This window comes from Tyto alba, unplaced genomic scaffold (assembly GCF_018691265.1).
Source record: "Tyto alba isolate M040663 unplaced genomic scaffold, T.alba_DEE_v4.0 Super-Scaffold_16, whole genome shotgun sequence".
NCBI classification, from domain to species: Eukaryota; Metazoa; Chordata; class Aves; order Strigiformes; family Tytonidae; genus Tyto; species Tyto alba.
Window position 1 is genome coordinate 34840673 of NW_024881278.1, and position 27972 is coordinate 34868644.

The 27972-nt window shown below is 41.4% G+C and overlaps 2 protein-coding genes across 12 annotated transcripts; one reads left to right on the forward strand and one right to left on the reverse strand.

The window, feature by feature from the left end:
* On the forward strand, positions 1-1582 carry BIRC5 (baculoviral IAP repeat containing 5). Its single transcript, XM_032994053.2, has 4 exons — positions 1-155; positions 248-357; positions 542-659; positions 917-1582. The coding sequence occupies exons 1-4, from the start codon at positions 36-38 to the stop codon at positions 998-1000; spliced, it is 432 nt and encodes a 143-aa protein (XP_032849944.1). The 5' UTR covers positions 1-35; the 3' UTR covers positions 1001-1582.
* DZANK1 (double zinc ribbon and ankyrin repeat domains 1) lies at positions 1267-27878 on the reverse strand. 11 transcript variants are annotated; one of them, XM_042789760.1, is made up of 20 exons: positions 27839-27878; positions 26355-26529; positions 25637-25761; positions 24826-24979; positions 23288-23405; positions 22824-22920; positions 21949-22073; positions 21289-21371; positions 20474-20591; positions 19394-19507; positions 16965-17057; positions 14916-15038; positions 13734-13898; positions 12866-13094; positions 9390-9493; positions 7246-7320; positions 6241-6337; positions 4936-5024; positions 2933-3060; positions 1267-2446 (listed from the first exon to the last, which is right to left on the reverse strand). In XM_042789760.1, exons 3-20 carry the CDS (start codon positions 25743-25745, stop codon positions 2383-2385), a joined length of 2085 nt encoding a protein of 694 aa, XP_042645694.1. In that variant the 5' UTR covers positions 25746-25761; positions 26355-26529; positions 27839-27878; the 3' UTR covers positions 1267-2382. The 11 variants fall into 11 exon arrangements, 10 of the variants coding, with proteins under 10 accessions (XP_042645694.1, XP_042645693.1, XP_032849935.1 ...); XM_042789759.1 differs by having other exon boundaries at positions 26355-26796; positions 27839-27874; XM_032994044.1 differs by lacking the exon at positions 27839-27878 and adding an exon at positions 26682-26829.
* Positions 27879-27972: the final 94 nt, after the last annotated feature.

A 27972-nucleotide genomic window follows, 5' to 3' on the forward strand; every position in this document is an offset into this window, starting at 1 on the left:
GCGCGCCCACCCGCCGCCATTTGAACGGGGAGTCCATGGCGGCCGGCGAGTCTGCGGCGCTACCCGAGGAATGGCGGTTTTACCTTGTCCCCGCCCGAGCCGCCACTTTCCGCAACTGGCCCTTCACCGAGGGCTGCTCCTGCACGCCCGAGAGGGTGAGCCGGGGAGGGGAGGGGAGGGGAGCGGGGCGCGGGGAGCGGTATTGACACTCCCCCGCCCATCCCTCCCTCCCTCCGTCTCCCCTTAGATGGCGGCGGCGGGTTTCGTGCACTGCCCCAGCGAGAACGGCCCCGACGTGGCGCAGTGCTTCTTCTGCTTCAAGGAGCTGGAGGGCTGGGAGCCCGACGACGACCCCCTGTGAGTACTGGGGTGTGTGGGTGTGGGTGTGTGTGTGTGTGGGGGGGGTGTGGGTCCCGGCCCCCCCCGCCACGGCAGCTCCCCCGGCGTGGGGCGAACGGCTGCGTCTGCCTTGTTAGGAGCTGCTTTTACATGTTTTTATCATTATTGTTTTTTTCTGCCCTCCCCCCCCGCCTCTTTTCAGGGAGGAACACAAAAAACACTCTGCGGGCTGCGCTTTTCTTTCCCTGCAGAAAGATCCCACTCACCTAACGCTGCAGGAGTTCCTGAAGCTGGACAAAGAACGAATGAAAAACGCAATTGTACGTACGCGGTGACGCCGCGATGTTGTCCTACCCCCACCTCTCCCCGTGCCTCTGGAAGAGTTACTCTAATTTCTAGGCTTGGGATTGATTTTCTGGCCTCTTGGTTCTTACCACGGTTCTGGCTTCCTGAAGCGCACCGTATCAGATGGCCTTTCCTGGTTCTCAGCCTTTCTCTGTAGCCCGCTTTCCCCTTGAAGCTGAACAATGCGCAACTTAGTGGCAGACAGTAATCTTATTATTTATATTATTTGTAGAAAAAAGAAATCTCTCGGAAGGTGATCGAGGTTGAAGATGCAGCCAAGAGAGTGCGTCGTGAAATAGAGAATCTGGTCTCCTAGGTAACTGTAGCTTCTCACTTGCTGGTGACATCTGTGGCGTAGGCGTGCTCTGGCACTGCTGCTGTGGCTGAGTGACTGTGTTTCCTGAGACTGCTTTCCAAACAGGCGTTTCTGAGAAGCTGACTGAATTCTCCATCACTCACCTGAGTCTGTCTGGGAAGTACCTGGGGTTTGATGCACTGCATACGTTATTTTTTTTTTTTCTGCAGGGATTTCCCTATTTTTTTTCCCATTGGTTTAATTAAGGATTACTACTTGTGGTTTTATTTGTTCTTTTTTACTTTTTTTTTAAACCCATCTGCTTCCATTTTGGAGGTGCTCATAGCTCTGGTGCAAAAGGTTGTGTTTCTTGCAAGAGCTGGCAGGCACTTCCATTTTTATACTGAATATGCTAATGCTTTTGGATACTTTTGGAAATAAAGAGGGGAAGGAGTTTTAAAACGCCTTCAGGGATTTAGGATTGTGGCTAGCAATGTCTAATACCAAATCTTAGTGTGCCTGATATCCTTGTAAACTTCTATTTGTAGTTGGCTGCTGCCTCGTGTTGATGCATGTATAAATAAAAGTTTAAAGGCAAAATGACAAAGTAATTTTACTCAAGTTTCCTAGAGGAAAAGAATCTGACCTTTAATGCAATGAGCTGCACCGAATGCGGTTTTAACTTCAGAATTGAAAATAAGCTAATCAAAGTACTGTTTGCAGTGCTATTGCTCAAGTGCCAAACTGTCTTAAGTAGCTTTCATCAGGTCTCCTTAAAATGTCCTTGTGCCTTGGAAGGTGTGGTTGGTCCCTCTCCTTGCACAAGTTTGGCAAGGAAAAGAAATCTTGCAGAACAGCGCAGTCAGTGAAGAATTGTGCTCCGAGCTGCTGGGAAGGAATTGGGGAATCTTGTACAAGAGAGTTGGCTGTTACGGGACCCGAGTTGATCGTACAGGGTCATGAAGCCTGCCGACAGAACTGGATGTGTGTGCTTAGGTGCTCCCAAATTCAAAGAACCTCCAACTGCATCTTGGGAAAAGACGGTTGCAATCACACACTCACGAGACCGATGTTCCTGGGTTTCGTAAGTTTGTCCAACATTACCTGCCCAAGCTTACTTTCAAACAATGAAATAACTTCATTATTTCCAGCTGTAACAGCCAAATCATATGCTGATTGTCCTTTTGCATTCTTTTTTATGCTTGCATTGTAACCGTAAATAAAGAACAGATTGTTTTAAGCTACTTAAATCCATTCCCAGTAACTGGAATTAGTGAAGTGACTTGTAGGTAAATGTTGATGCAGAGTCACTTCATGATTTCTGTGTGCCTCTTCCTGCAGGGACACAACTAAGAGCACCGAGCCTCCGGCAGGCTCTGTTCCAGTACTTACCATAACAGGACTCAGATGCTCTCCTCCCCCTTGGATCCAAGCAGAACTGCCTCATGGAGAGCAGTGGTGTTGTGCCTGCATAGGAGGAATGAGCAGTGTACTTCTTACCTAAGAAAATTGTCCTGGTACAGGGAGAAGTAGGCTAGCAAATTAAACTAAGCAAAATGAAGAAATGAAGAGGAAGATAGAGAATACACTAGGAGTCACAGTGATTTTTTTTTTGTTTTTTTTTTGGGGGGGGGAGTAGGCTTTAGTGTGGTTTATCATATTAGGTTGAAGTGGATGGAGGAAGGAATTTAACAGAAAGGCAGCTTTTCTAAAAAATTATGATAAGTCTTCAAAGCTGGTGACTGAAAGGACTGAATACTCTTATCTTTGCTTGGTTGCAGGTTTGTTTGTGTGTGTTGTTTTTTTTTTTTTTTAATTTGTCTTTGATAGGTGCTCCTCGACGACAGATTTGTAGAGGAGGGGTAGGGAGTTAGTCTTCTCTGAAATTGGAACACAAATGCTTTTTTGGTAAAACTGCAAAAGACCAAAGGTAGAGAGTCAGTGCTCACTTACAGCCCTGACTGCTGGTTGATGTTAGCATGTTTCTGCACAAGAAGGGAGGTTGCTTCCACATGCTTGTTAAGGACAGCAACGGTGAGAGCAGGTCGGTCCTCGTCGCTGGTGCAGTTTGGGTCAGCTCCCTAGAACATACAGGAGAGGGAAGGTAAGCTGTTAAAGCCATAAAGATTCTCCAGCTTCCACCTCGCTTTAATATTATGCCAATTTAAGTCGGCAAATGGACTTTATGCTCAAGACAGAGAAATGTTTAAATTGTGTGGTATTGTTTCTTCTGAGTTTGTCATCTCCTGGCTCAAATCCAGAGTAAATGTGTATAACGAGGGCAGTCAAATTAGATCCTAGAGTCAGGATGCACCTTACTACACAGCAAGAAGCTAGAGGTTATGCTTGATTTTGCCAGAAAGAGGGTTTGACTCTAAAATTAATATATTTCTATATGGCCTTGACAAACACAGAGGTGAATGCCTTGTACACTGGGCAAATAGAAAACCGGGGAGAACATACATAAATGTAAAAGAGGTTGTTTCTTCCCTAAAATGCTCTTTCAATCTGAAGACAGTCAGTTGTACTGCAAGGATGTTGCCTCCTAAGCATAAAGTTGAAGTTGCATACCAGGCTAATATTCATGCAGTAAATGGTCAAAGAGTTAGAAAAGGAAAATTCAGGAAGCAATAACTTATTTCACTGAGCAATTATTCTACCAAGGTGATTCTTCCTTTCCCATTTGGACCCAGTTCTTCCAGCAGTTGTTTGGACTCTGACTGTGGAAACACAGAAAACACCCAGTATCATTTCACATAGTGAAAACACAGGTAGGTGGGCCATAATCTGCCTTTGAGTAAAAGTGGAAAATGCACACGGTGGCATGAATGCAGTATAGCTGAGCCTCAGTATTACTAATCTGTGACCCTTCGTTGTGAATGTCTTTCCAAATCTGAGCAAGTGTTGGATAACCCAGGCTAATATCTCACTATTAAGAACTTGATTCAGCAAATGCATCTACAAATGATTAGCTTTACATCAGTGCAGCTCTCCAGGGCTGTAGAAAAATCTGCTCACCACAGTAAAATTAAACATAGGCATAACTTCTTTGCTATAGGATTAAAATTTGAAGTTTCCAGAATTTGTGGAAGTATTTTTATTTAAAAAATGAATATGTATTGCCTCAAAGAAGTTAGTTTACTAAATCTTAGCACAACAACCAAACAACAAAACCTAAACCCTTTTCCTTTTATTTCTTCCCAGATTCTACTTCCTTCCTCTCCCTTTTAGGAAGACCGATCACTTGACCAAGAATTTTTATCTCTGAACTCCTATCACAAAGCTCTCTTATCTTCTTCCACCTGTTCAGCTGGCTCACTGATTCAGGCTTAGATTAATGTATGTTTCCCTTTTGAAATTTTCCATGCCGTTACTGACGATCCATTTAGTAGGCAGTGCTTCTAAGATATTTGGTCTCTAGTGGAAGTAAAGCCTTGCTTCTTGCGTTCAGCTAGCACTCAGTTGTGCTGACATCTCGGCTTGATGGGAAAACTGAGTTGACTTAAAATCTTGTTCCGTAGATCATCGTCTTGTCTAGTTCAGAGTCTGTGTGAACAGTAGTTCCAGCACAGCCAAGGGTATGCCATGTGGAGTCAAACTAAGCAGTAAGGTCAAGGGAAGATAACAATGCGTCCATCTGATGTTGCTTCTGAGAGCAACCTGTAACAAAATCAGTCTGCAACAGTCTTTAGGCCTAATGATGTGTCAGTAAAACAGAATGGGTCCAAAAATGAGAGCAACAGTCTTAACTAAACTTTGTTCCTACTAAGACCTTATTTCCAGTTCTGTAATAAATGTCAGTTACCAATGTTTGGGTTTTATATTAAGTTGGACTTGTGTCCCCTTCCTCTACCCCCAATCAGTGTTAAAAGCTTTCTATTTTTACCCATGGATGCCCTCTTTCATGTTAGCTCTGCTCTATAGGTATTTTTTTCTGACTGGCAGAAGATACGTACGCAGAGCTTATCTTCTTTTTCTGTAAGTGTTCTTGACTTTGTTCTCTTTATTTTGCCTTTCGAATGGAAAAGATTATGATCATCTTTGCCTACCGGAAAGGGAAACAAGTGTTAATTCAAAGCAAAGTCAGTATCCTAACAAGAACTTGGGGGAGAGATCTGGAAGTAATTTATCCACAAAAATACTTTATTTTGTGTTGAAATCAAAGCAGTATTTATCAGTTTTCTACAAGAGAAAGTGATGAAATATTTGTTGCAGATCAGACTGGTTTTAACAAAAGGTTTGCACTCAGGCAGTCTTAAAAAATTGCTATTCTAAAATGAAGATTCAAAGAAATGTGTAGTTTGGGGATGTTTGAGGCTTTTTTTCCCCAGTTGAAGCTATTAAACAGGCTTGACTCGGGTTCTTTTTTTTTGACCAAAAACATTACAATTTTTCAGTGTTGCTTGGCTCCCAAATACTTAAGAACGAGATTAGAGGACCTTTAGTAGATATGTATGTCCATTATTTTTAAGAGACATAATCTATCAATGTGCAGGGGGGTCGGTAAGGAAATTACGCAGCGTGTAGGGACCCTTTAAATGAGTTCTGCTAGAGTGCCTAGAATCGCAGTCACACTATTGACACTACAAAAAAACAGCTCCTAGTCCAGTGGCTGCCTCTTGCCAAACCTCAGACTGGAAGCACAAAGTAGATGAAACTTATATGTGAATTGAAGTATGTCAAGTGACAGTACAGGAATTTCTGAATTCTAATGCTGACTTTACAACTAGTTGATTTAATGAAAACCTAAGTGCAATATGAGATGCCTAAGATGCTGAGCTGTTACTGATGCTAATGGGCGATGCAAGTTAAGCATCTCTGAAAACTAGAATTAATGTATTTCAGAATTTCTTATCTTTGCCAAATGTGCCAAAGCTGAAGTCCCTGGCACAGCTCAAAAGTAGAGTTAATATTGACATTTATGGCTCCTATTGTAAAAGAACATGCAAAGCATCTAAAGTTTTATCACTACAATAAAAACACTTCTGTGAGCTGTAGCTGCAGTTTACTGGCCTCTTTTCCTGTCCTCTAGGGATGAAGCATTCCCATGAGTTTTTGACAGAGTGTGTACGTTGCTTAAATTTCAATTCAGCCACGTTTTGAGATCAACTTATTGGCACATTCTGCACCTACTTATATTAGTTTGCCTGTCTCAGTGTCTAACCTTCCAAACACTGCTTCCGTATTCTTGTCTGCTATATTTATGGTCTGTCGTAAGGATGGGGGTTTGGGAGTGTGGGGGGTGTGTGTGTGAATCTCACCGAAACCAGTCCGACTGCCGTCCTGTCCATCTCTGACTTCTGTTGCGGTATTCAGGTAATGATTGCTGAACTTCACTGGTTTATTAGTATGAATATCCTGTAGAATCATCAAATACAGGCAGTTAGTAAGATTATCATGTAATGCTGTTATAATCTTAGTAGCACAAAATGGTGGTGTTGCATATGAAAAAAATATATAGGCTTTTAATATTAGTCTCAAATTAGCACAAACAAATTATTATATGTAATTGAACTCCATTTTGAGGCAAAATAGTATAGCATTTTTTTCTAAATCTTGTGTTAGGTATTTGTTTTGATTTAGAAAAAAAAAAAAAAAAAGTGACCCAACCTCATTTAATGAAATGAAGATTCTCATCCAAATGAAAGTGTTTCTACCACTCGAGAGATCTGATTAACTCCTCACTTGTGAAGTGACGTAATACACCTTCTCAGGCACCACATGGCACGGTAAGCTCTTACTAAGATTCTACACAAGAGATACAGTCTGAATTTTGGATCTTTGAAAAGCTGGAAATGAATACGCGAGTGGTTTTTGAAACATGGTAATTCTGGAGGTAGGGATTTTAAGTGTTTGAATACAGTTAACAGGAGCTCTGGCAAAAGTTATCTCCAGACTATTGAACATTACTAAGCTTGTTTCTTAAAAGCGCAATTTGCAGACTGAAGAAAAGGAGGATTTATATTCAAGAACTAAGGGGTGCTACAATCATCAAACAACATCAGCTGAAAGAAGAATGTTAATATTAATAGCAAACTAATGAAATGCAAGATGATAGCAACATAACCATGAAGTCTGGCTTAATCGGATAAAGGTACCTGTTCAGCCAGCTCCAACAGAAAAAGAAAAAGATTCCTTTCTCTGAAGTGATCTGTTAACAACCTCTGAACAAAAGAATTTCTTGTTTGGACCTGAATTTAAAATATATCAGCATTACACTGAGTGGTCTAGCAACAGCTTTAGACCACCTTATCCCTTGAACTGACCTTGTTAATAGCAAGTGCGTAATTCAATGTAATAGTGACTTCATAGTCATCCTCACGGATGGTAGCAGAATTAATCTAGAGGGAAAGAGCAGCCATTAGTATCTCTTACAAAAAGTATGCAGAAAGAGTTCTAGAAATAATTCTTGCTGATAATGTTTATTACAGAGCCAATACACAAAATCACACATGTGGCCTTTGCCTATTTGTGATTTCGTACCAACACTTTCCATCTAACTCAGCAAGGGGCAGGTGGTGTTTTGAGTAATTGGAAATATCAGAATGACTGAAATGCCAAATGAATCCAAAAGATGTAATAATGCAACGTTTCATGAAAGTTCGGTCATTCTCCACCCAGATTTTGCAGCTGCATGAAAGGCTGTGTTGTCCTTAGGACTCCCTACTCCAGGAGAACAGTTTTCTTGCTGCTTTAGTTTGTAGAAGCACAGTCTGTAGTAAAACGTGAGCACCTTTCTATATCAATTAATTGAGAGAGTAGTGCTGGCAAGAAGACTGTTGAAGTTAGACATAAATAAGTGCACAGGGATTTATAAAAAAGTGGAATGAAGCTGACAAGGTCATATTGCAGCAAGTTGAGAATTCTGAAGATAAGGTTAATTATATTTCTAATCCTCAGGAAAATTGAAAAAGCAGCATTAAATCCAGATAGTTGGCATCTACTTTGAACCGTTTCTGTTACTTTTGGGGGCAGTGGTTTCAAGACAATAGGATGACGGAAGGCCAAGAAGCAGCAGGAATAGCTTTCTCTAGGCAATTTAATATTTTTCAGGCATATCTTTTTGAATCCTCTAGCAAAGGAAGCAAGTTGCAGCGGACCTATACTTCACCTCCATCAAGCAGATATCTTTTATGTTTGTACTTGTACTACAACTTCTGAACCTATTGGTAGAACCAATAGATTTCAGCGGGTATAAAATTCAGATGCAAAGTATCTGATGGAGTGTCATACCTCCTAAAAGTGTAATCTGCCAAATGACAACTAGATTTCTGACCCCCAGTATTCATGAACTGTAGTTGCTTCTCTGTGCTAAAACTGTTTGGTTTGGTTGGTTGGTTGGTTGATTGGGTTTTTTTTGACTGGCATGTCACATCAGTCAAGACAGGCTAAGAACTAGTGACCCTGAAATGTAACAGGAGACTTAGGCACCGGCAAAAAGCTTCCCAGTAGCTATGCCAGTTCAAGGAATTCCCACCCCTACTTCTGCCTGCCTCCCACTTCCAGCTGCTCACTGCCCACCTGCTTCTGTATGAGCGCTGATGCCCCTTTTTCCCTTCAGAGCTCTTTTTAGCCTGGGTCAGTCACTGATCCAGTCCATAGGACATTGCCACAAGCAGTGTGAGGGGACGCACCTCTTTAACCCAGCAGGGCTGCCAAAGAAAGCCATACAGTACTGCAGCTCAACAGCAACGATAATTGAGCACAGAAATGGACTGCTAGGGGCAATTGTGAAATCTCTATTGTTGGTGAGTTTTAAAAGCTTCAAGGCAAACATCTGTCAGGAACAGTTTAGGCAGAGTTGATCCTCTCTCAGGACAGGGACCAAATGATCTCCCAGTCATACCAGCCCTATTTTCTAGAACACTTTAGGAAGAATCTCCAGTTTCCACATTCTTGCTATCACTCCTCGAATTATTTTAACAGTTTGGTGACATCCTGAAGACTACGTCTCCAGTATGAAAAGCAATACTCTGTTCCTATAATACTGCTATAGTTTACACTAGAAATAGACTGCCATCTGCTAGTGTAATCCAGCCCAAAGCGGAGGCAAGTGTATCATGGCATCCCACTTCTAGCAGGGCTTGTTTAACTGACCAACTACATAGATGTCAATGATTTCTTTTTCTTGCTTGCCTGCTGTGGGATACTATAAAAGCAGCTGATCAAGGGCTTCCTCGCTTCTATCACTTCTCTTCTAGCTGTGAGGTGAGAGAAAAATAGAAACTGCCGTAGGAAAGAAAGCAGAAGAAAATCTTCTGTAAAAGCAAAAAATGGAATGATAAACCAAAACAAATTACACACACAGGTCGAGAAGGGAGACATTTATTTTTCCAGTGTTTATCTAGCAGCCACAATAATCTTTTCATGAGGCTGCATAGGAAGCTATTACTCACAAGCTCCTCCCTACCTTTCCCATTTGAGGTTCTCCAATCAGTGCTCTGAATTCAAGGTTGTTCTGAGCATAACTTCTAAGGTGAGCACAGACATGATCCAGCTGTTTTCTCCAGTAACCTGATCAGAGAGAGTTAAGCAGGAGAAAAATTCCTGAAATTGCAATTAATGTTTCTTCTCCTCACGTGATGGATGATTTAAATATAGCATATTTCACAGAGACAAAAAAAAACATTGACTTTTTCTTTAGAAAATTAATCTGACCAGGAAAATGAGAAGCAAGGTACACCCTAAAAAAAGGTGAAATACTGTCTTATCCATAGGTTATAATTAATTCTTACGGCACCTCTATTCAGAACAAAACCATGTCGCAGAATTGTCCTTTGGAATCAAAACTATCCTTGTGCGAAGAAGAATCTCACGCTATTCCAGATCACAAAAAAAAAAAAAAAAGAAAAAAGTACAATGTTACAACTAAGCAACTGTGCATTATTAAACTGATTTTTTTCGTTGATTTGAGATCACTGACAGGTAACAGTAAGACAAATCTCAAAACTACTCAACCTATACAGCATTCTGGTCTGTGTAAATTATTCCCCAAATAAATGCCTTTCAATTATATATGGCAAAGCATATTAAAAGTTTTGAGCATTCCTGCTCTTTTGCTTGTCAGGATCTCTGGGAAAGAGTCAGCATTCCTTTATGGTGGTACAGGGCATGAAACAGGGGCTGAATGTGCCTGAATTCAGTACTCATCTTAAGCCATTTACAGTTTTTGAAGCTCCTGTCCAAGTATTTCTGAAGCAACGTTCTATTTTCATCAGAGAAATAAACAAAAGGACTTGTTCTCATTCTTAAGTGATTGTTATTAGGATCTGGCTAATTTTACTTTTGAGCATAGTTGTGGAAAGTACAGAGTATGATTTATTTTGTTGTAACTAAATTGCATAGGCTTGGTAACCTCGTTTAACTTAATAAAGTTACTCTGACCTTATCATTTCCTTCATGTTAAGTGAAGCCCAGAACAGTGAAAAGAAGCCAAGTCAGAAGAGGAGTGCTGCTGTCTGACTTTCACAAGAGAAGGTAAGTGCACAAGGATTTTTGTGCTTGGAGGACTCTTCCAAGATTGAACTGGTAGAAGCTATGTCAAACTCAATCAGCCAAAGAGCAGCTCTTATTTGCCAGGCAGCTTTAAAAGAAGGATAAAAAGAAGGATCCACAGAGTAACATAAATTGTTCCCTGCCATGGTCTCACATGCAAAAATACAAACTGAAAATAGTAATTAAAAAAAATCTAAGCTAGACAGCTACTTGGTGAGTGATCCCTCCAGAGAAGTGAGTATTAATTGCAATAAACTGATTCATAACTAGCCTAGATCCACAGATTCTATTTCAAAAAATCCAGATGGCCTGGAACATATTCTTGCATGTTTGACAATTTATTGCATCTAAAAGGATTTTTGGCAGCATTGATTGAACACGTGAATTCATGCTGCCAGTAGTTGATCACACCTATATCACACTGATTTTCTGTTTGCTACAGAAGAAAAGGAGAGGCTTCTTTGTAAAGTTTACCTGGTAAATTACTTGGCTTCTGTTCAAAACAGACTGAAAGTACAGCAAAAAAAGAAATACAGTACACATCAGAGGATACAGTGTTTTGGTACTGCTGTTATTTCCCCCTGCACTAAGTGGTTTTTTTTTGACATTCACAAACGAAAAGAAGGTTAGTTAATGTCTGATACGGTCAAGAAATTAAAAATAAAAAACTTATTTAATCACTTGTATTTAAAAACTTTAATATTGAATATCTGATACTATTTAAATTGAAGAAATAATGGACATATTTGGCATATATAAACAAGATTCTCCTGGATGATAGCGTATGGTCTTGTTGATACATGTAATTTCAAGCCATATATACAGCTCATCATCAAGGAAAGGGAACAGCATGAAAGACCTGACTCTAACAGACATTTATTGATTTCTAGAATGAATTAAGTTCCTCAGTCCTTGGCAGGATCTAAAGGAGAATACGTTACACAGTGCAACTTCAACAAAGTTGCCTCTGCTAAAGGGATAAAAATTGACATAATTCCAAAGCAGTTCAGAATTTCTTCTCAACCTTTCCCGGTGAATTCTCACTCACAAGTCAAGATCTGTACTTCTGATAGAGATAAATGAATATTCAATGTTACTTTTTTTTTTTTTTTTTTTTTTTCTGTCAGCACTATTATGGGCCAATCCTTTTTTATCTCTGACTAAATTAAGCTCCCTGACATGTTGAGTCAAGTGTTGTATTTCCTGCTGTGACGAGAACATGCCACATCTCAGAACAAGGAAGTAGGAAAACAGATTTCTCTAGTGATAATTTTAAAAATAAGAGTGCATCATCTAGATATTTATACACAGAGTCAAAACAGGAATTTCTAACATTAATTAGCAACTTTTTCTACCCAATAGATAAATAATTCTGATAACAGCCCAGGGAGTTGACCCCTGATTGTAGAAAAGAGCTAGAGATAGGAAAGCGGATCAAAAAAAGTAACTGCTCCTCCAAACTATGGTTTGATGCTGTAGCAATTTAAAATTATCTTATTCTCTGGACTGCACAGCTGGACTACCCTGGGAGACAAAAGACAATTTTGCAAATTGGGCCATTTATTAGGTCCCTAATTAATACTGATGGACTGCCTCCAAGGCTTTGGGATCCAGAAAGCTGAAGCTGAAGTTTTGCCAGGATAGTAAAACTTAAATCTCTAAAAACTGGAAATTTTTTAATGACAGCAAACAGTCAAGGGATTCCACAAAGAACTGACTGACCAAACCAGGGACTGTGAAACGGACAGCCTCTGCAATGAGCAATTTAGATGTACTGATACCTTTGAGGGTGGAAGATGGGGTCTATGAGAGCTCTCAAGGTTTCTACCAACCTATTTTTTGTAATCCTGTTAAGAATCCTTTTCTCTAGTTTAGTTTCCTTTGCTTCTGAAACTTCTATAATTTATTCCACAACAGCACCCCAAACAAGTTCTTCACACAGACAAGCCTCATCATATTTTTCAAGAGCTATGATCCCCTGCGTTTACCCCCAGCAAGCGCTACCGTGGTTCTGACTGAACTTCATGTTGCAGGGGGTGGAGAGGGTGCTCGGATGTGGGGTGGTGGTTCAGTAGTTTCCAATTCAAATATAGGACACCTGCTCTGATCATGTAGGATCTGAGGAAATCATACTAGCAAATTAGTAAGGCTGAATGGGGGTCAGTAACCATAATTTTTATATTGCTGATAGGCTTTCTTTTAGCTGTTGGTAAAGACCAGTGGTTGAATTCTAAGGCACTGCATTTACAAGTGGCTGGTGGGAAGACAGACTTGTAAAGATATAAATCAGTGACTACTGATGGCACGTTCCGTGGACTATAATCTTTTCACGAGAAAGCAAGGTGATACATTGCAGCTTTGTTTAGAAAACATGCAGTCAAAACTCCTAACCTTTTCCAGGACTAATGGCTGTCAGGAGAGGCTTATGATCACTTCTCTTTTCCAGCTTTTCTTTTTGTGAAATCAGCTCAAGCTCTTTCTTTTCCAGCAGTTTGCTAGATGGGTAAAAAAGTCCAATAGTTTGGGTTCCTTTATCTTCTCTTTCTTTTAGTTCTGCCCTTGATTTAGGCAAGGAAATAGGAAGAGGCTGCCAGGCAACTTGAGTTTGAAATTGTTTAGCCTGTGGGGGGTGGAAGAGAAGGGGAAGTGTAAGTAATATAATTAGATATAATTAAGTGGCTTACAAGCAGAAATTAACTAGAACAGTACACAAAATTGTAAAGGTATAAAAAAGCTAGCAGGAAGAATCATAAATAATTCTTGATTTTTAATCACCAGTCTGTAACAACGATGCAACTTATCACAAATATTCGAGGAAAAGCAAAACTCTTCATGATTGCCACCAGAATGGCATGTGTGTTTTTGTAGGACAAAAGCTGGCCTTGCTAAGCATTACGGTCTCTCTTAAAAGAGAGTTTTAAAACCACTATTATATGTGCATGAAAGAATACCTTGTATCAGCAGGAAACAAATAATTCACAAGTAGTAAGATAAAAATACTTAAAGAGCTAAGACTTTTGAAAAGCCGATTGTTTCTCACTTTGCTATTTAAAATAACACTGGATTAAGGCCTTTGGCTAAGGCTGCTTTTTGGCAGAAAGAAGTTCTCAGAATAAACATATCCTTGGTTTTGCCCTCTTCATGCTCACAGACCACAATGTTGTCTCAAAGAGGAAGCGAAGTTGTGCCGATCTAGACCTGCAGTTGACTAGCCTTTTAGCTGTGTTCAAACCTGGCTTTGTAATACTGTGTGTCTTACCTCGGAAAACCCCAGCGAGTCCCCAGTATCCCTGGGACTACCAGTCCAGGAACGCACCCTTGAGGGGGGCTCTATGTAATTACCACAGCACCCACAAAAACGAGCATATGGGTGGTTGCTTGTACCACACTTGAAACAAGTAAAGTAAGATGGAGGAGGTCCAGGCTGGAAAGATCAAAGAAACATTTATCACTATAGAAACATACATTGTATAGCTCAGAAATGATGAAAGCAGTGTCATGAATTAAAAGGAAGTAAAGTAGCACTACCTAAAGCTATTGGATTAGAAATATTAACCAGGATTCCAGACTGCTAACACACTGGCAGATGCAAGACAGTAAATCTTCAGATATCTCAGCACTGTGCTATGGAGGCAAACACTTTTTTCAGACAGGTCTAGCATTATGGTATGTGATTTTTTAACATATTCTTTAAAAAGTACTTATTTTTTGGCAAAGCAGTGTAGTTACTAGTTGGGTGCTCTGATACTGAATACTGACTGCAATTATTTCCATTTCATTTCTAACACCACCACCACCCTTTGAGTCCCCTAGTACAGGACAGGACCAATGGTTATGTGTGCGTATAGGGGAGTGATTCAAATTTTATGTAGACTCAGCTCACAGTAAAAGAAAAAATAGAAGTGATCTTAGATTGAAACACTATACCTATAAAAATATATGCCAGCGGAAATGGTGCACATCGATTGTACCCTGCAAAAGCTCTCCTGAGCAGCAGTTCAGTACTTGTCTTTACCGAAGTTAATGAGATCTTCAGCCAAAAAAATTGCATGCATCATCTCATGTCTGGTAATTACCTGTATAGGTGATCGTATCCCAGAGTATACATGGGAAAACTTGCATTAGGTTAGCCTATACTTTAACCTTTGATGGATAAGTTACTCTGGCAGAGTACACGGCTATTGCACCTCAGCTGATGCTCACTGACCCATGGTAATTTGTTTACATCTCTAAGTCTTTAAGTCACTGACTGACGAGGGGTCAGGATGTCATCTGAACCTTTAGTTTTTCTTTATATAATCCTATGTGCTCTAAACAAGTATTTTGATAATAATAAGCTGTGTACTAACTGACAAGAGTTTTGCAAAGAGAATTTTGAAATTGCTGCAGGTCACAGATGAGTAAAACCAGATTTGGCAGCACAAACACCGAGAGCACGTGCCTTGGCTCCACACCAGTCACAGAAACGGGCATCACGCTGGTTAACACGATTGCATTTTGAGCACAAAACTGTCTTCCTTTGCTGGCTGTGGTAAGGTGGGGGAGTGTCTCCTCCAAACATGGGCTAATAAAATAAAACAAGCATTAGGGATAAAATACTTCTTATGAAGAAAAGTTCACAAGCCAAATAAGGGGAAAGAGGAAAGCAAGCTACTTTGATAACATAAAGTAATATTCAGCCTAAAAGAATTATTTCAACTTAGAATAAGCAACAGACTGACTTGGAGCTAACCTGTAATTTTTTTTTTCATTACAAAACCACAGGAAAATGTGGCATTAATTAATTCTAAAATATTTTTAGCAGAATTAGTGCAAAAAAAAATTCCTTATCAATAGTGTCCTTTTACACTGAGTTTTTATTAATATGGCCCCACTCAAAATTAAGAGAGAGGTTTCTCTGCTGATAAACTTATATTTTCAAATCCAAAACACAACAGCTATTTTGGTTTGTACCTTTCTTTGTAGCAGTATGGCAGGGAGAGTGTGTTCAGACATTGAGTTTTCTCTCGGTTTGGTATTCCTACATAAGCACTTTTTTCCCCTCTTTTACCTCATACAAGTTATATATTATCTAGCTTTCCTACTACGATTAGCTGGTAAGTGTATGTAAAAGAAAACAGATTTTTCAGCTGAAACTTCTAGATGTTGAGTGTAGATCCAAGTTAGGACAAATAGGTCTTAGAAATGTTTTGTTAGGTTTTGCCTCAGGGCTTACGCAGTTACTGTTCTCTGCAAGTCAGGAACATGGACAAGGAACAGAACCCTAGGAAAATTACTTTGATTACAGACACCACACAGCAAGTAAGCAAACACAAAATAGCCCTATTTTCATATGTGGCCTGCACTGCAATTTGAACAATGTAATTTGGGGGTTCGTTTGGAAGATAAAAATTGCAAGAGCACAAGTCTAAATATGTTCTATATCTACATTATTTATAGCCATTAATAGTAATATCAGCATTATTACTAATTATTAATTATTCAGGAATTTCTATTGGTTATCACTAATTAATCACTATTATTAGTAAGATTTCTGATTACTATTAATAATTCTTAGTAAGCATTTAACTTTCTCTCAGCTACTACAGGTCTCGCCATTCAAGTCCTATGCCTAACTACATATGCAGCTACATATTAATATCTACATTCAGTGCAGCAGATAAACCTATGTTTATCTTGGGTAAATACAGATTCCTACCGAAATTCGCTTTGAAATAACACCTTGGCGGCTACACAAAAGACCTTTGCCTCTAGCTACTGACAACTTTAGAACTCAGGATGTTCCCAGTATAATCAGAAGATTTTAACTCGCACAGCATTATTCTGTTCTAATTTCTGTATTTACCACAACCTGGAGAAATGAAATGTACCATAAGGTTTTCATACAAGGCTTTTCTCTTAAGAAGTGAAAGTAAAATTCTTCTAAGGAACCAAATGAACAAGCTAAATGGGGAGTTGGAACAGACAGCAATTTTAGGGGGAACATTTATTATTGCTTGTCTCACCTCCGTGCAGTGTCACAGCCAAATAGGAGCATAGTAGCTGTATGCATGTAGGGGAAGCAGCAAATGGAGATAAGAAAAATAATGTAAAATAATGTTTTATTTTCACAAAATAATTGAAATCAATGAGACTGATCTTCCTGATGTATATAATCAAGTTTCCTATGCAACTGAAAATAATCTGAACACAGACAAGACTCCCTTGGAGTCAAGACTATCTGTTTTGTAAGAGCCTTCTCAGCTTTCAGAATGTCATTTGCAATCCTGACTTCCACATTTGAAACTTGAAGGTATTCGATACACTTATGTTTAGCTGGACATTTGTGATGCAGCATCTGTGGTAGTACTGGGCTTGAATACGGCATGGGGGTAGGAATCTCTGCTTTTGTAGCATAGGGATACAGGGATACGTCTTCAGTTTTCCAAAGAAAAAGAATGTTACGCTTTGATTTGATTAATCCTAGTGTGATAGATGCAAGAAGCCTTACCGTTTGCATTTCAGGCAGTTGGCTTTCACAAGTCACACAATGTTTATGGTGAAGAGGATTTCCTGTGCCACACACCTGACAAATTACTTTGCCCTTTTAAATAGAGAAAGAATATATTTCACGTTGTATTTGAAAACAGTGAACAATAATAATGAGGCAAGGACTCGATCTTCCAAAGTGCTGTGGTTATTCAGCCCTGCAGATGGAAGAGCTCCTTCCAAGCCTGTGCTGCAGGCTTCAGACTCTAGTTAGGTAATATTGCCTGGTCATCACAAATCTATGTATCTTGGTGACAATTTTTTTAAAAACTACGGTACAGTTCCCTCGGGAGTTCCAGCATCAATACCTCCAGATCTTTGTATATACTACTGTCAGTTTGCTTAGTCACTTCACTCACACAAAAAACAGATAGTCCAGTATCTGCAAGGAAAATTAATAATAATACTAACAATGTACTGTGATGGTGCCCTAAAAGATCTTAGCACAGTCTCTATTAATAAGCAAGTTCCCACTAGAGTGAAGAATAATGAGTGATATTTTGATAGTTGCCACCAAAGTCTGCCTTTGCACCTACGTCAGGGCTGCCATAAAACATTCAATTTGGGCCAATGTCTATAATCTTCTTTGACATCAAGGTGATAACTGCCTCAGGTAATGAATCTCCTTTGTTATCCGATAGTCTTCAGCCAGTAATTTCCTTTCAGAATCCTTCTCTTTCCAAAAATCTTCCCTTGCAATTATCACAGAATCACAAAGAGTGGTTGAGGTTGGAAGGGATCTCTGGAGGTCATCTGGTCTAACCCCTCTGCTCAAGCAGCGTCACCTAGAGCAGGTTGCCCAGGACCATGACCAGACAGCTTCTGAATATCTCTAAGGACGGAGAATCTACAACCAACCTGGGCAACCTGTGCAGGTGCTCAGTCACTCTCACAGCAAAAAAGTGTTTCCTGATGTTCAGACGGAATCTGCTGTGTTTCAGTTTGTGCCCACTGTCTCTGGTCCTGTCACTGGGCACCACTGAAAAGAGCCTGGCTCTGTTGTCTTTGCACCTTCCCTTCAGGTATTTATTTACATTGATGAGACTGCCTCTGAGCCACCTTTTTTCCAGACTGAACAGTCCCAGCTCTCTCTGTCCTTCCCCCAGACGCTCCAGTCCCTTAATCATCTTTGTGGCCCTTGGTTGGACTCTATCCAGCATGTCTCTCTTCTGCTGGAGAGCCCAGATTTGTACTCCAGATCTGGCCTCACCAGTACCAATTAGAGGGGAAGGATCACCTCCCTTGACCTGCTAGCAACACACTTTCTCAATGCAGCCCAGGATACCATAGACTTCTTTGCCCCAAGGGCATATTGCTGGGTCATAGTCATCTTGGTGTCCACCAGATCCTCGGGTCATTTTCTACAAAGATGCTTTCCACCTGGGTGGCCCCAAGTGTGTATGGGTGCAGGGGGGTTGTTCCTTCCCAGGTGCACGACGTTGCACTTTTCCTTGTTGAACTTCATGAGTTTCCTGCCCATCCATTTCTCCAGCATGTCCCTCTGGATGGCAGCACGAACTTCTGGTGTATCAGCCATTCCTCTCAGTTTTATATCAGCAGCAAACTTGCTGAGAGTACAGTCTGCCCCATCATCGAGCTCATTCATGAAGACGCTATACAGGATCAGACCCAGCCCCAACCCCCTGGAGTACACAGCTACTTACTGGCCCCCAGCTAGATTTCATGCCACTGATCTTAAGGAGATCGATCTCTTAAGGAGATGGTGATCCTCAGACAGGGTCCCGCTATCATAGAAACTAAAACCTTGTTGCCAACGCCAGCTCTGCAACCAATTGTGGGCATGCAGTATCAGTCCTCTCCTCCTCACCCCCTTTCCCCTGACCAGGGACATTGAGGAAGGCCCCTACCTGGCTCCCAATACCCCTGGGTAAGGAGCATTTTGTAGGGCAAATTTTGTCTAGTTAAGACCACCAGCACTTTTGAATCACTGACTAACACTGCACTTTAGCATTTTGGGCATATACCCACTGCCCCAGTCCTGCCACCCATCTGTGCACAGGACTGTGCTTATTTGCCATCAAATAAGGCAAGCAGAGTAATGAGGACATATTTAATAAACTTAAAATGCTGAGTAATATTAAGGCCATAAATCATAGAATCGTAGCATACCTCTCTACTGAATACAAGTGCATGAATTCCTGTCATTCACACTGCTACATCATGTGCTCTTCAGCATGTATTCCTGAGCTTATGTCGTTTTACCTTTAATGATTATTTCTATTCAAGGTGGTTTTAATCCTATTAACTCTTAAAGCTGTCATGTAATTATACAAACCCAAGCTGGATCACAATATTTGTAACTAAGTCATCTGTTAGAGAAATGCATGCCAGGAGGTAAATTGCTATTTTTAAACATTTATTCTCAATTACCTTTATGCAGATGTTCATTTGGGGCTGCAGCTGTGGAGCTATTGGTGACTCACATACAATGCAAGTAGGTGTATTCATTGGCACAAGATGTCTGCATTCAGGACACGGTGCCATCTGAAGAAAAAGCCACATCACAGCATGGTAAGGGCCATAATAAGATCGTTAAGGTTATCATGAGATTTTCAACATTTCCCTGGTTGGAGTCTACATTAGCAGCAAAGTCACTGGAAACATAGCAACTGACAGCAAGAGATGCTGATATTGATCCTTAAAGATAAAAGGCTATTGAGAAAACATGAAGACAACTGGAAGGAGAATGCTTTACTGACTACTAAAAATATGACAGAAAGGTACTGAGTTAATTTGCAGTAAAGGTAAAATGCTGCTATAAAATGCGTGCAGGTTGTTTGAAATCCTCCTAGTTATGAACCTACTCTAAAGAAGTGGTGAATATTCTCCATCATCACTTGAAACTACAGCATTGCCCCAGACAGGACATCTTTCTGATGATACAGGAAAAAAACTACACCATTGACTTGTTAGATCAGGTTATTATCTCTTGGGAAGAGCTTAAAGACAGTTACAGGTATCATTGCAAAAAACTCGGTGCTCTTACATACGCCCACACATGCCACTGCTTAAGGTTTCACACATATTAGGTGGACCTTCTACTTTTATGACATAAGCACTAGTTACTAACTAACTAGCTGCACTAGTTAGCACTGGAATAAGAGGCATATGCAGGTCCTGAATATGCAGCGGTTGTTGTTGCAGGATGAGGAGGAATCTGAATTTGGTAATGTTTCCTGACACAGGTGAATAAAACACAATTTACTTTTTCATTGTTATCCTTATTAAAATACATGGTCCTTGAAGCAATCTACAGTTAATTTTGCCAATCCTTTGAGAATTACATTGGATCCGCTGCTAACGGTACTGAACAAAATAAAACAATCAGAACAGAACTTCCCAAATGAAAGTGTGACTAAATAATGTTTTTGCCAGCACTGAGCAGGTAATTTGCTGAGGAAGCTGGCTTCTCCCAAGAGGGTTTGTTGATGGTTACAGTGTTTTGCTGACCTTCGCTCCTTCAGGGGGTGGGAAGCGACAAACTGGCACAGGTGGGATAGGAGATCCACATTCCTGACAGAAGTGAGCCAAAGGGTCAGACAGGCGAGGTGCAGAACAGTGTGCACACCTGAAAATAACAGCAAACTGGCTGAGCTTGTTTTGGTGTTGAACTGCTCCATAATAATGAATAATCTGGAACGTGTTGTGACAGGACTTAGGCCACGGATTTCTCAGTCGTTTCCAAGCTGTGGTGGTCCATCTGACCGTGCCCCAGCATCCATGAGACGAGGTTCTGAACTCTAAACAGCTCTGCAACGTAGGAAGCTCTCTGGCTGCTGTGGAGTTTCACACTTCTTCCTCATCGTGGGAGGTAAACAAGTCTCCTAACACGCAATCTGTATCAGGCCCCACTGCTGCAACGTGGGGAACCACTGATGTAGATCCCATAACCCTTTCAGTACTGATACGCACGAACATTCTGTGAGATTGCTCTGGTGAGCAGTTTTCACCTACAGCAGTGAGGGCCGTACTCTACTTTGGAAAGACAGCTTTTGCTCTGATCCTACAGGTGTTAGGAATTTTTTTTTTTTTCAAAGGATGATAAGGTAGTTGATAACTGCGTATGGCAAGATGTAAATAAAACTATATTGTAAGAGAAAGAATTTTGAAAGTCCTACCTGTATCACATTCTCCAGTTATGAACCAGTGTCTGTCTTTGCCTTCTTAATTTTTATAGAGCCCCACAGTATTATAAACTTGGTTGCAAAAGGCAGTTGCTCAGTTACTTTCCAAGGACAAATATGTTAAAAGGAGAGGTCTCTTACTTGAGGAAATCTGTTTCCTTCCGGATCCTTGCCACTTGTGTGCTTGCTAGGCTTTTCCGGCTAGTCACTACAGAACTAGAAAACTGAAATAAGGGTTACTCTTTAGCCTTAGTAAGTGAATATTTGCAAAATGAGTGTAAGAGTAACACAATCAGCTAAAGATGTTATTTGAGACAAACTACACTGAAATGCATTGTTTTAAGGACTATCAGCTACACTTGATTCCCCCATTAGCTGCACTTAGAACCCACAGCTTCTTCCAATTAAAAAAAAAAAAAAAAAAATCAGTGTCTTGCTATTTACTTCCAAGACAGCATTACTGAATAATAAGTTTTAAGTATCGACTTGCCAACATATAGCAATAAGTATTTGGTAATTGCAGATTCGGTAATATATTAGAAGAGAATTAGTAGGAATGCAGGCATTGTTAATTTGCTTTGCCTGGTTTTGCCCTTACTGGTAACTGTCCACTGCCTTGGGCATTTGTATTCTAGTGCGTCATTACCAGTAAATTTAAATTAGTACTGTATAATACAGCCAAACACATTAGTTTCTGAGAGATTATATGAGAATGGTCACGAATCTTCACATCCTTATTTTTTTAGAGCTCAGTTCTGATGACGGCCTGTGTACAGTTTTCCTCAGCACCCCTTTTCTTACCTGTAGTGACTGTGTTGGTAGTGCTGAGAGGGATTCCTCTCCGTACTCTGTTGTTTCCAAATGACTAGTGAGGAGCTGTGGTCCTTGCAGGGATCTGTGAGTAGTCTTTCCTTCTGTTTCCCAGTCTGAAAGGACAATCCTGTTATTCCACTGTCATTCATTCATGTAGTTAACATATATCTTAGGATTAATACTACATACTCGTTTTAAATTCCAATAGCTAAAGATGTATTTGACATCCAGAATTTGGGTTCAAATAAACTGCACAGAATTACAGGAAATTAAACGAGAAGAAACCTCACTTCTCTCTGAAAGACTTTATTTTTGTATTTTTCTCTATTTATGGGTTTCTTCCTTCTTGTATGCTTAAAAACCCCCCGGTTCCCAAGAGTAAACTAATGAGTAAACATTAATATGTTTCCCTGTTCTTAAACAGTCCCATTGCTTTTACCATGGAAAAATGGGCTTTATCTATAGAGATAATCTGGGTCAAGCTTCCATTTCTGCTTTGTGCATTTATTTTGGAATCTTACTACAAGCAAACATCGGCAACGAACTCTGGCAAGGATTTGCAATCCCATCAATTTAATAGCCTTTTCTGGCACAAAGGGAAATATAGACTGGGCCTTGTTATGTCGCTGAGAAATTAATGACATTTTAGTATATTTTTAAGAGGTAATGTGAAATGCATGGAAGGTAATTTTTGTTCTCTATTTGCAGTGTTGAGCAATCAGAATTGGAATTCCTGGAGGATGTTCTGTCTTCTGAGATGGTTTTAAAATTACCCATATTTTACCAGCGATATAAGAGGAAAACTTTACACTATTTTCAGCTAAGACGGAAGTCTATTTCAGTTTTACGAAGTAATACTATACCTTGAAAATCTTGAGGTGCTTCACTCCAGGCAGGCTTGATTTCCACATTCACTCTACTTTTCCTTGGTTTTGTAGTAAACATTCCACCTTCCATCTCCTAAAAAGTAATTACATTTGAATTCCAAATGAAATTTTTGTTTTTACTCTAATCCTCTCTTGCAGTAGCTATTTGCTATAATTTTAAAAGTACATGGTTAAGGTATTTATTTTCAACGCAAGAATTTGAAAATCCTCAATTATAAATGTATCGTTAAAATATTTGACCCGAACTGGTCATAAAAGACCAGTGATAAAAATAAAAAAAAATAATGTATGCCCTTGAAATTTTAATATTACAAAAAAGGACCAAGGCAGAAAACATGGTCAGACAGAGAAACTATATTAAAAGTATAGGTAGTCTCTAAGTAGTATCATACATACAACATTTTATGTTCACACAAGGGGTTACAACTGTTAAAACTTACCTGTGTAGCGATATCTTTTAGGAAATTATTGTCGTCATCTTCAACAGAGGGAAGAATGTTTGGTTGCCTGTGCTCTACCAGAAACACCTTTGTTACAACTGTACTCTCCCTGCAGTCCCTGAAAACCAATGTTCACAAAGCTATATACATGCCACAAACCCATGTGCAGCAAGTAAATCACTGATGAACACGGCTCATTTGCTGGAACATCTCTTCCAAGCTTGCAAGTCATTTTTTCAGTTAATAAGTATAATCCTGGACAATACTCTCAGGGACTGCTGCTTTCTTTTGGTGGGGTTTTTGTTTGTTTGTTCGTTCATTGGTGGTGGTGGTGGTTTGTGGTTTGGGGTGTTTTTTTTTTTTTTGTAAGTTTAAAATGTGCACAATTAGAAGTTACTGATAAAATATATGGACACCTTAATCCCTCGACATCTTTTACATGTAAAACTTTTGATGCTCCTGTGTCTGCTTTTTGGGGTAACTACTGTTTGCCATTGTTGCAGAAAATAGAGAGCAAGATTCTTCTTCCATTCATAATACCATGTTAATTTTCCAAGTCAAATAGCAGGTAGCACACTATTTATTTGATAAAACAACTGTACTTCTCTACTATTTGTTAAATTACAGAAATAACATCGAAATTGCTATAAATGCCCAAACCATTCATTTAGGATTTATCATTATTCTAGCGCATCTATTCAGCACACCTGAAAAATCTTAACAAAAACATACTGGAAACAAGTATTAATCTAGGTAGTGTTATCAGAAAATACATCTAGGCCTAGGTTTTGCATGACCCTGTGCAGGGAATGTAACGCTATTCTATTCCTGTGCAGACACAAGCAGAGGCTACCCGCAGGTGCTGATAGCAGGGAACAGCAAGCAAACATCCCCAACTGGAGTGGAAGTTTCTGCTCCCTGGGAAATAAAAGATAGTGCAACCGGGTACAGACAGAGAATTCATGCGTCCTCTCTCTAAGCATGAAGTTAGTTTGGAGAGTCAGTGGCTGTGCAGCAAAATCCAGTTTTCTTTCTATGTATTGTATTTTTACTTTACCCTTGCACATACAACATTGTACTTAAGCTGTGACGTTTAGCATTCTGTGCTCCTTTGGGAGAAACTAAGCAAATTCCTGGGAGGACCAACTTCTAGAATTCCGCTGGATCACTGGATGACCCCAGAAAACATGGTACGAGTTCCTCTGGCATTTCTGATGATCATGCTCAGCAGGATGAGCTATGAGTATAGTATATTTTATTGGTTTCTCACCCACAGCCTCAATGGATCATTGGCCTACATCCACAGCCCAGGAGATAAACATCTGAGACATAATCCAACTGCACAAACACTTAATGGATAAAAAGCATTATGAGAAAGTGAAGTCGGGGAAACCCATGAAGATCACTCAGATTGCAATCTGGATGGGGAAAGGGACATCTCTCATTTGCGAGGTATAGAGGGTGCTTTAAACAACCAAGCTGTGACTGGGATATCTGTCCCTTGCCAAAATATGACTAAAATAAACCAGGACACTTACTTTGTAACTGCCAGTGCCTTGACCATTATTTTCCCGACTGGTAATATGATAGGACCCTTATACTTAAAAGTGTTATGCTCTCCATAGCCAGGTTTCCTAATGAGTTCTGGTTTACTTCCATCTAAAGTGTAATAAATAGAGACCTCAGGTGTATCTGAAAGACACAGAGAAAGTAATTAGCCAAACTGTACCTAACCTGTGAAAAACAAGCTCTACTCTTCAAAATACTCACTACTGTGCTTGATTTTTCTCACGTAAACAAAATACATCAGTTCCATAAATGACTGATTGTTTGGGATCAAAACTGTTTCTCCCATGAAAAATTAGTTAATAAATGCAATTTCATTGTAAGCGATATTACTCTTTATAAAGAAGCTGTGCAATGGTTTTGTATGAAAACATTGCAACAGATTGTCCATTCTAATGACAGAAAAGATATTTTCTCCTAAGGTGAAAGATGACTTTTAAAAAATTGTAAAAAGACCTTTTGTGGTGAGAACTGGTACAAGATACTTTCAAGCCCTGTTTTTGCATTCGAAGCGAAATACAACAGTTTAAGTGCTTGATCTTGGAAGCAATTAAGACTGCTTTCATAGATGAAATTACTCATGTCAATATTATTGTTTGAATGCATAAAATTAAGTGCAAGTATTTTTTGTGTATCAAAACATGTCAGTTACTTTTATAGGTTCCTTAAGGAAGTGGGCCTCATAAAAATCCTAATTAAAGGCAAACAAAAGTATAGAGGCTACAAGTTTCAAATGAACATGTAAGCACAGCTTTTACGTAGAGTCAGAGCTCTTATTCATACCTGATTTTATTTCTACGAGAGTATTTGTGTCTATTTCATGTTTAGCCTTCCCTGGAAGAGGGATTCGAAGTGGTATGACCTGAGGAACTGAGACAGCTCCAGCTGCCATTTTTCTCAGCAGTGATCTTCAGAAAAGAAAAACAAAAGGCAGACGATAATTCTTCTCAACAGCAAAATGCATTGAGAAATACAGTCTTTTAATGTCTTAATTTATCTTAAAAAGAGAAAACACCAGATTTTTAAACTGTTAGTTCTCATTAATATCTGCATGATTTTCACGTTGAAAAGGAGCAAGTTCCTGATGACCATCACACTTCTGACTTGTTCTCCTACTACAGAACTGTGAACAAAGCTTGAGATGAGCACTGTCGCTCTCGTTTCACTTTGGTTTTCCTTGCTCAAAGCTGATTTCCATGTATTCAGACTTTAGCATCATACATCAGTGATACACTGTAAGAGTGAGTAACAGCAAAGTATCTCCACCCTAACCGTGGCAGATGTGGAACTAGCATCTTGTTTTATTGTGTCCATCTGAATAGATACAAGATACCCTGAAAAGGACTAAAGCAAGACAGTTGTTGCTTAAGCTTATCTCTGCTATCATGTGTATTGAGAATATACCTATCAAACAGGCACCAGGCATGATTTATAATAATTATCACGTCACACAAATCAAGAATGAAAAATTGCATTTGGATACGATAACATTTTACAATACCAAAAGATGTACTCCAGATCTTGGGAATTGGTACTCAGGGCCAGGAAACACGTCTACACTAGAAGGATTCGGTTTTGTGACCAATCCTTCAGTCCTCCAGAAACGTCTCTTAAGCTACTCATCAGCGCAGACGGTCGTGATCGAGCACCGGAGGCGTTCGTTAGCCTCGCTGGAGCTGTGAGGAGGTAAGCCGCGGTGGGTGGAGGAGGGTGGGCAGTTCCCAGGCAGACCCCCTCGGGCTGCACGCAGTGGCATGGGAGCCACAGCCACCGGTGGGTCAGCCCTTTACCCGACACGAGGGGGCAGAGGGTGTTTTCCCTCCAGGACCTGCCTGCTCTCGGCGTGCCCGGGCCCAAAGCACTGGTCCCAGTTCCAGCCCCCCGGGAGCCCGTCACCCGTGAGACACCGTCGGTCCTGCTGCCACGGCCGGCGTGCCCGGGCCCTGCCCCAGCATGGGCTCCCTCCCTGCCTGCGCTTGCCCCGCCACGACGAGCCCCGATTCCTGTCCCCCCACCCCTCAGCCCACCCCACCCGATCCCACTCCACAGCCCCGCCCACCCCACCCGATCCCACTCCACAGCCCCGCCCACCCCACCCGATCCCACTCCACCCCGCAGCCCTGCACACCCCACCCGATCCCACTCCACTCCACAGCCCTGCCCACCCCACAGCCTCGCCCACCCCACTCGATCCATGCTACTGAGCCCCTTGCCCAACCCACAGCCCACCCTGCCCCACTTGATCCCAGCCCACAGCCCTGCCCACTCTACTCGATCCATGGTACTGAGCCCCTTGCCCACCCCACTGGATCCCACTCCACACCACAGCCCTGCCCTCCCCACTCGATCCCACCCCACAGCCCTGCCAACCCTTTTTGATCCCACTCCAGCCCACAGCCGCGCCCAACCCCACTTGATCCCACCCCCCAGCCCTGCCCACCCCACTTGATCCCACTCCACAGCCCCGTCCACCCTACTTGATCCCTGCCCATCCCACTCGATTGGTACTACTGAGCCCCTTGCCTGCCCCACTGTATGCCACCCCGCCCTACTCGATCCCACCCCACTGCCTTGCCCACCCAACTCGATCCCACTCCACCCCACAGCCCTGCCCACCCCACTCGATCCCACCCCACTCCACAGCCCTGCCCACCCCACTCGATCCCACCTCCCAGCCCCGCCCGCCCCACTCGATCCCACTCCACAGCCCTGCCCACCCCACTCGATCCCACCCCACTCGATCCCACTCCACAGCCCTGCCCACCCCACTCGATCCCATCCCACTCCACAGCCCTGCCCACCCCACTCGATCCCACCCCACTCGATCCCACCCCACAGCCCTGCCCACCCCACTCGATCCCACCCCACTGCCCTGCCCACCCCACTCGATCCCATCCCACTCGATCCCACCCCACTCGATCCCACCCCACTCGATCCCACCCCACAGCCCCGCCCGCCCCACTCGATCCCCAATCCCCCCGTTACCACAGACGCCGCGCGCCCGGCCCCGCCCCTCCTCCCTCGGCCCTGCCAGCTCGGCTGCCCGTTGGTCCGCGTCTCGCTGCGTAGCAACCGGCCCCGCCCCTCACCGCCGCGCCGTTCTGACGTCCTCTTGGCGC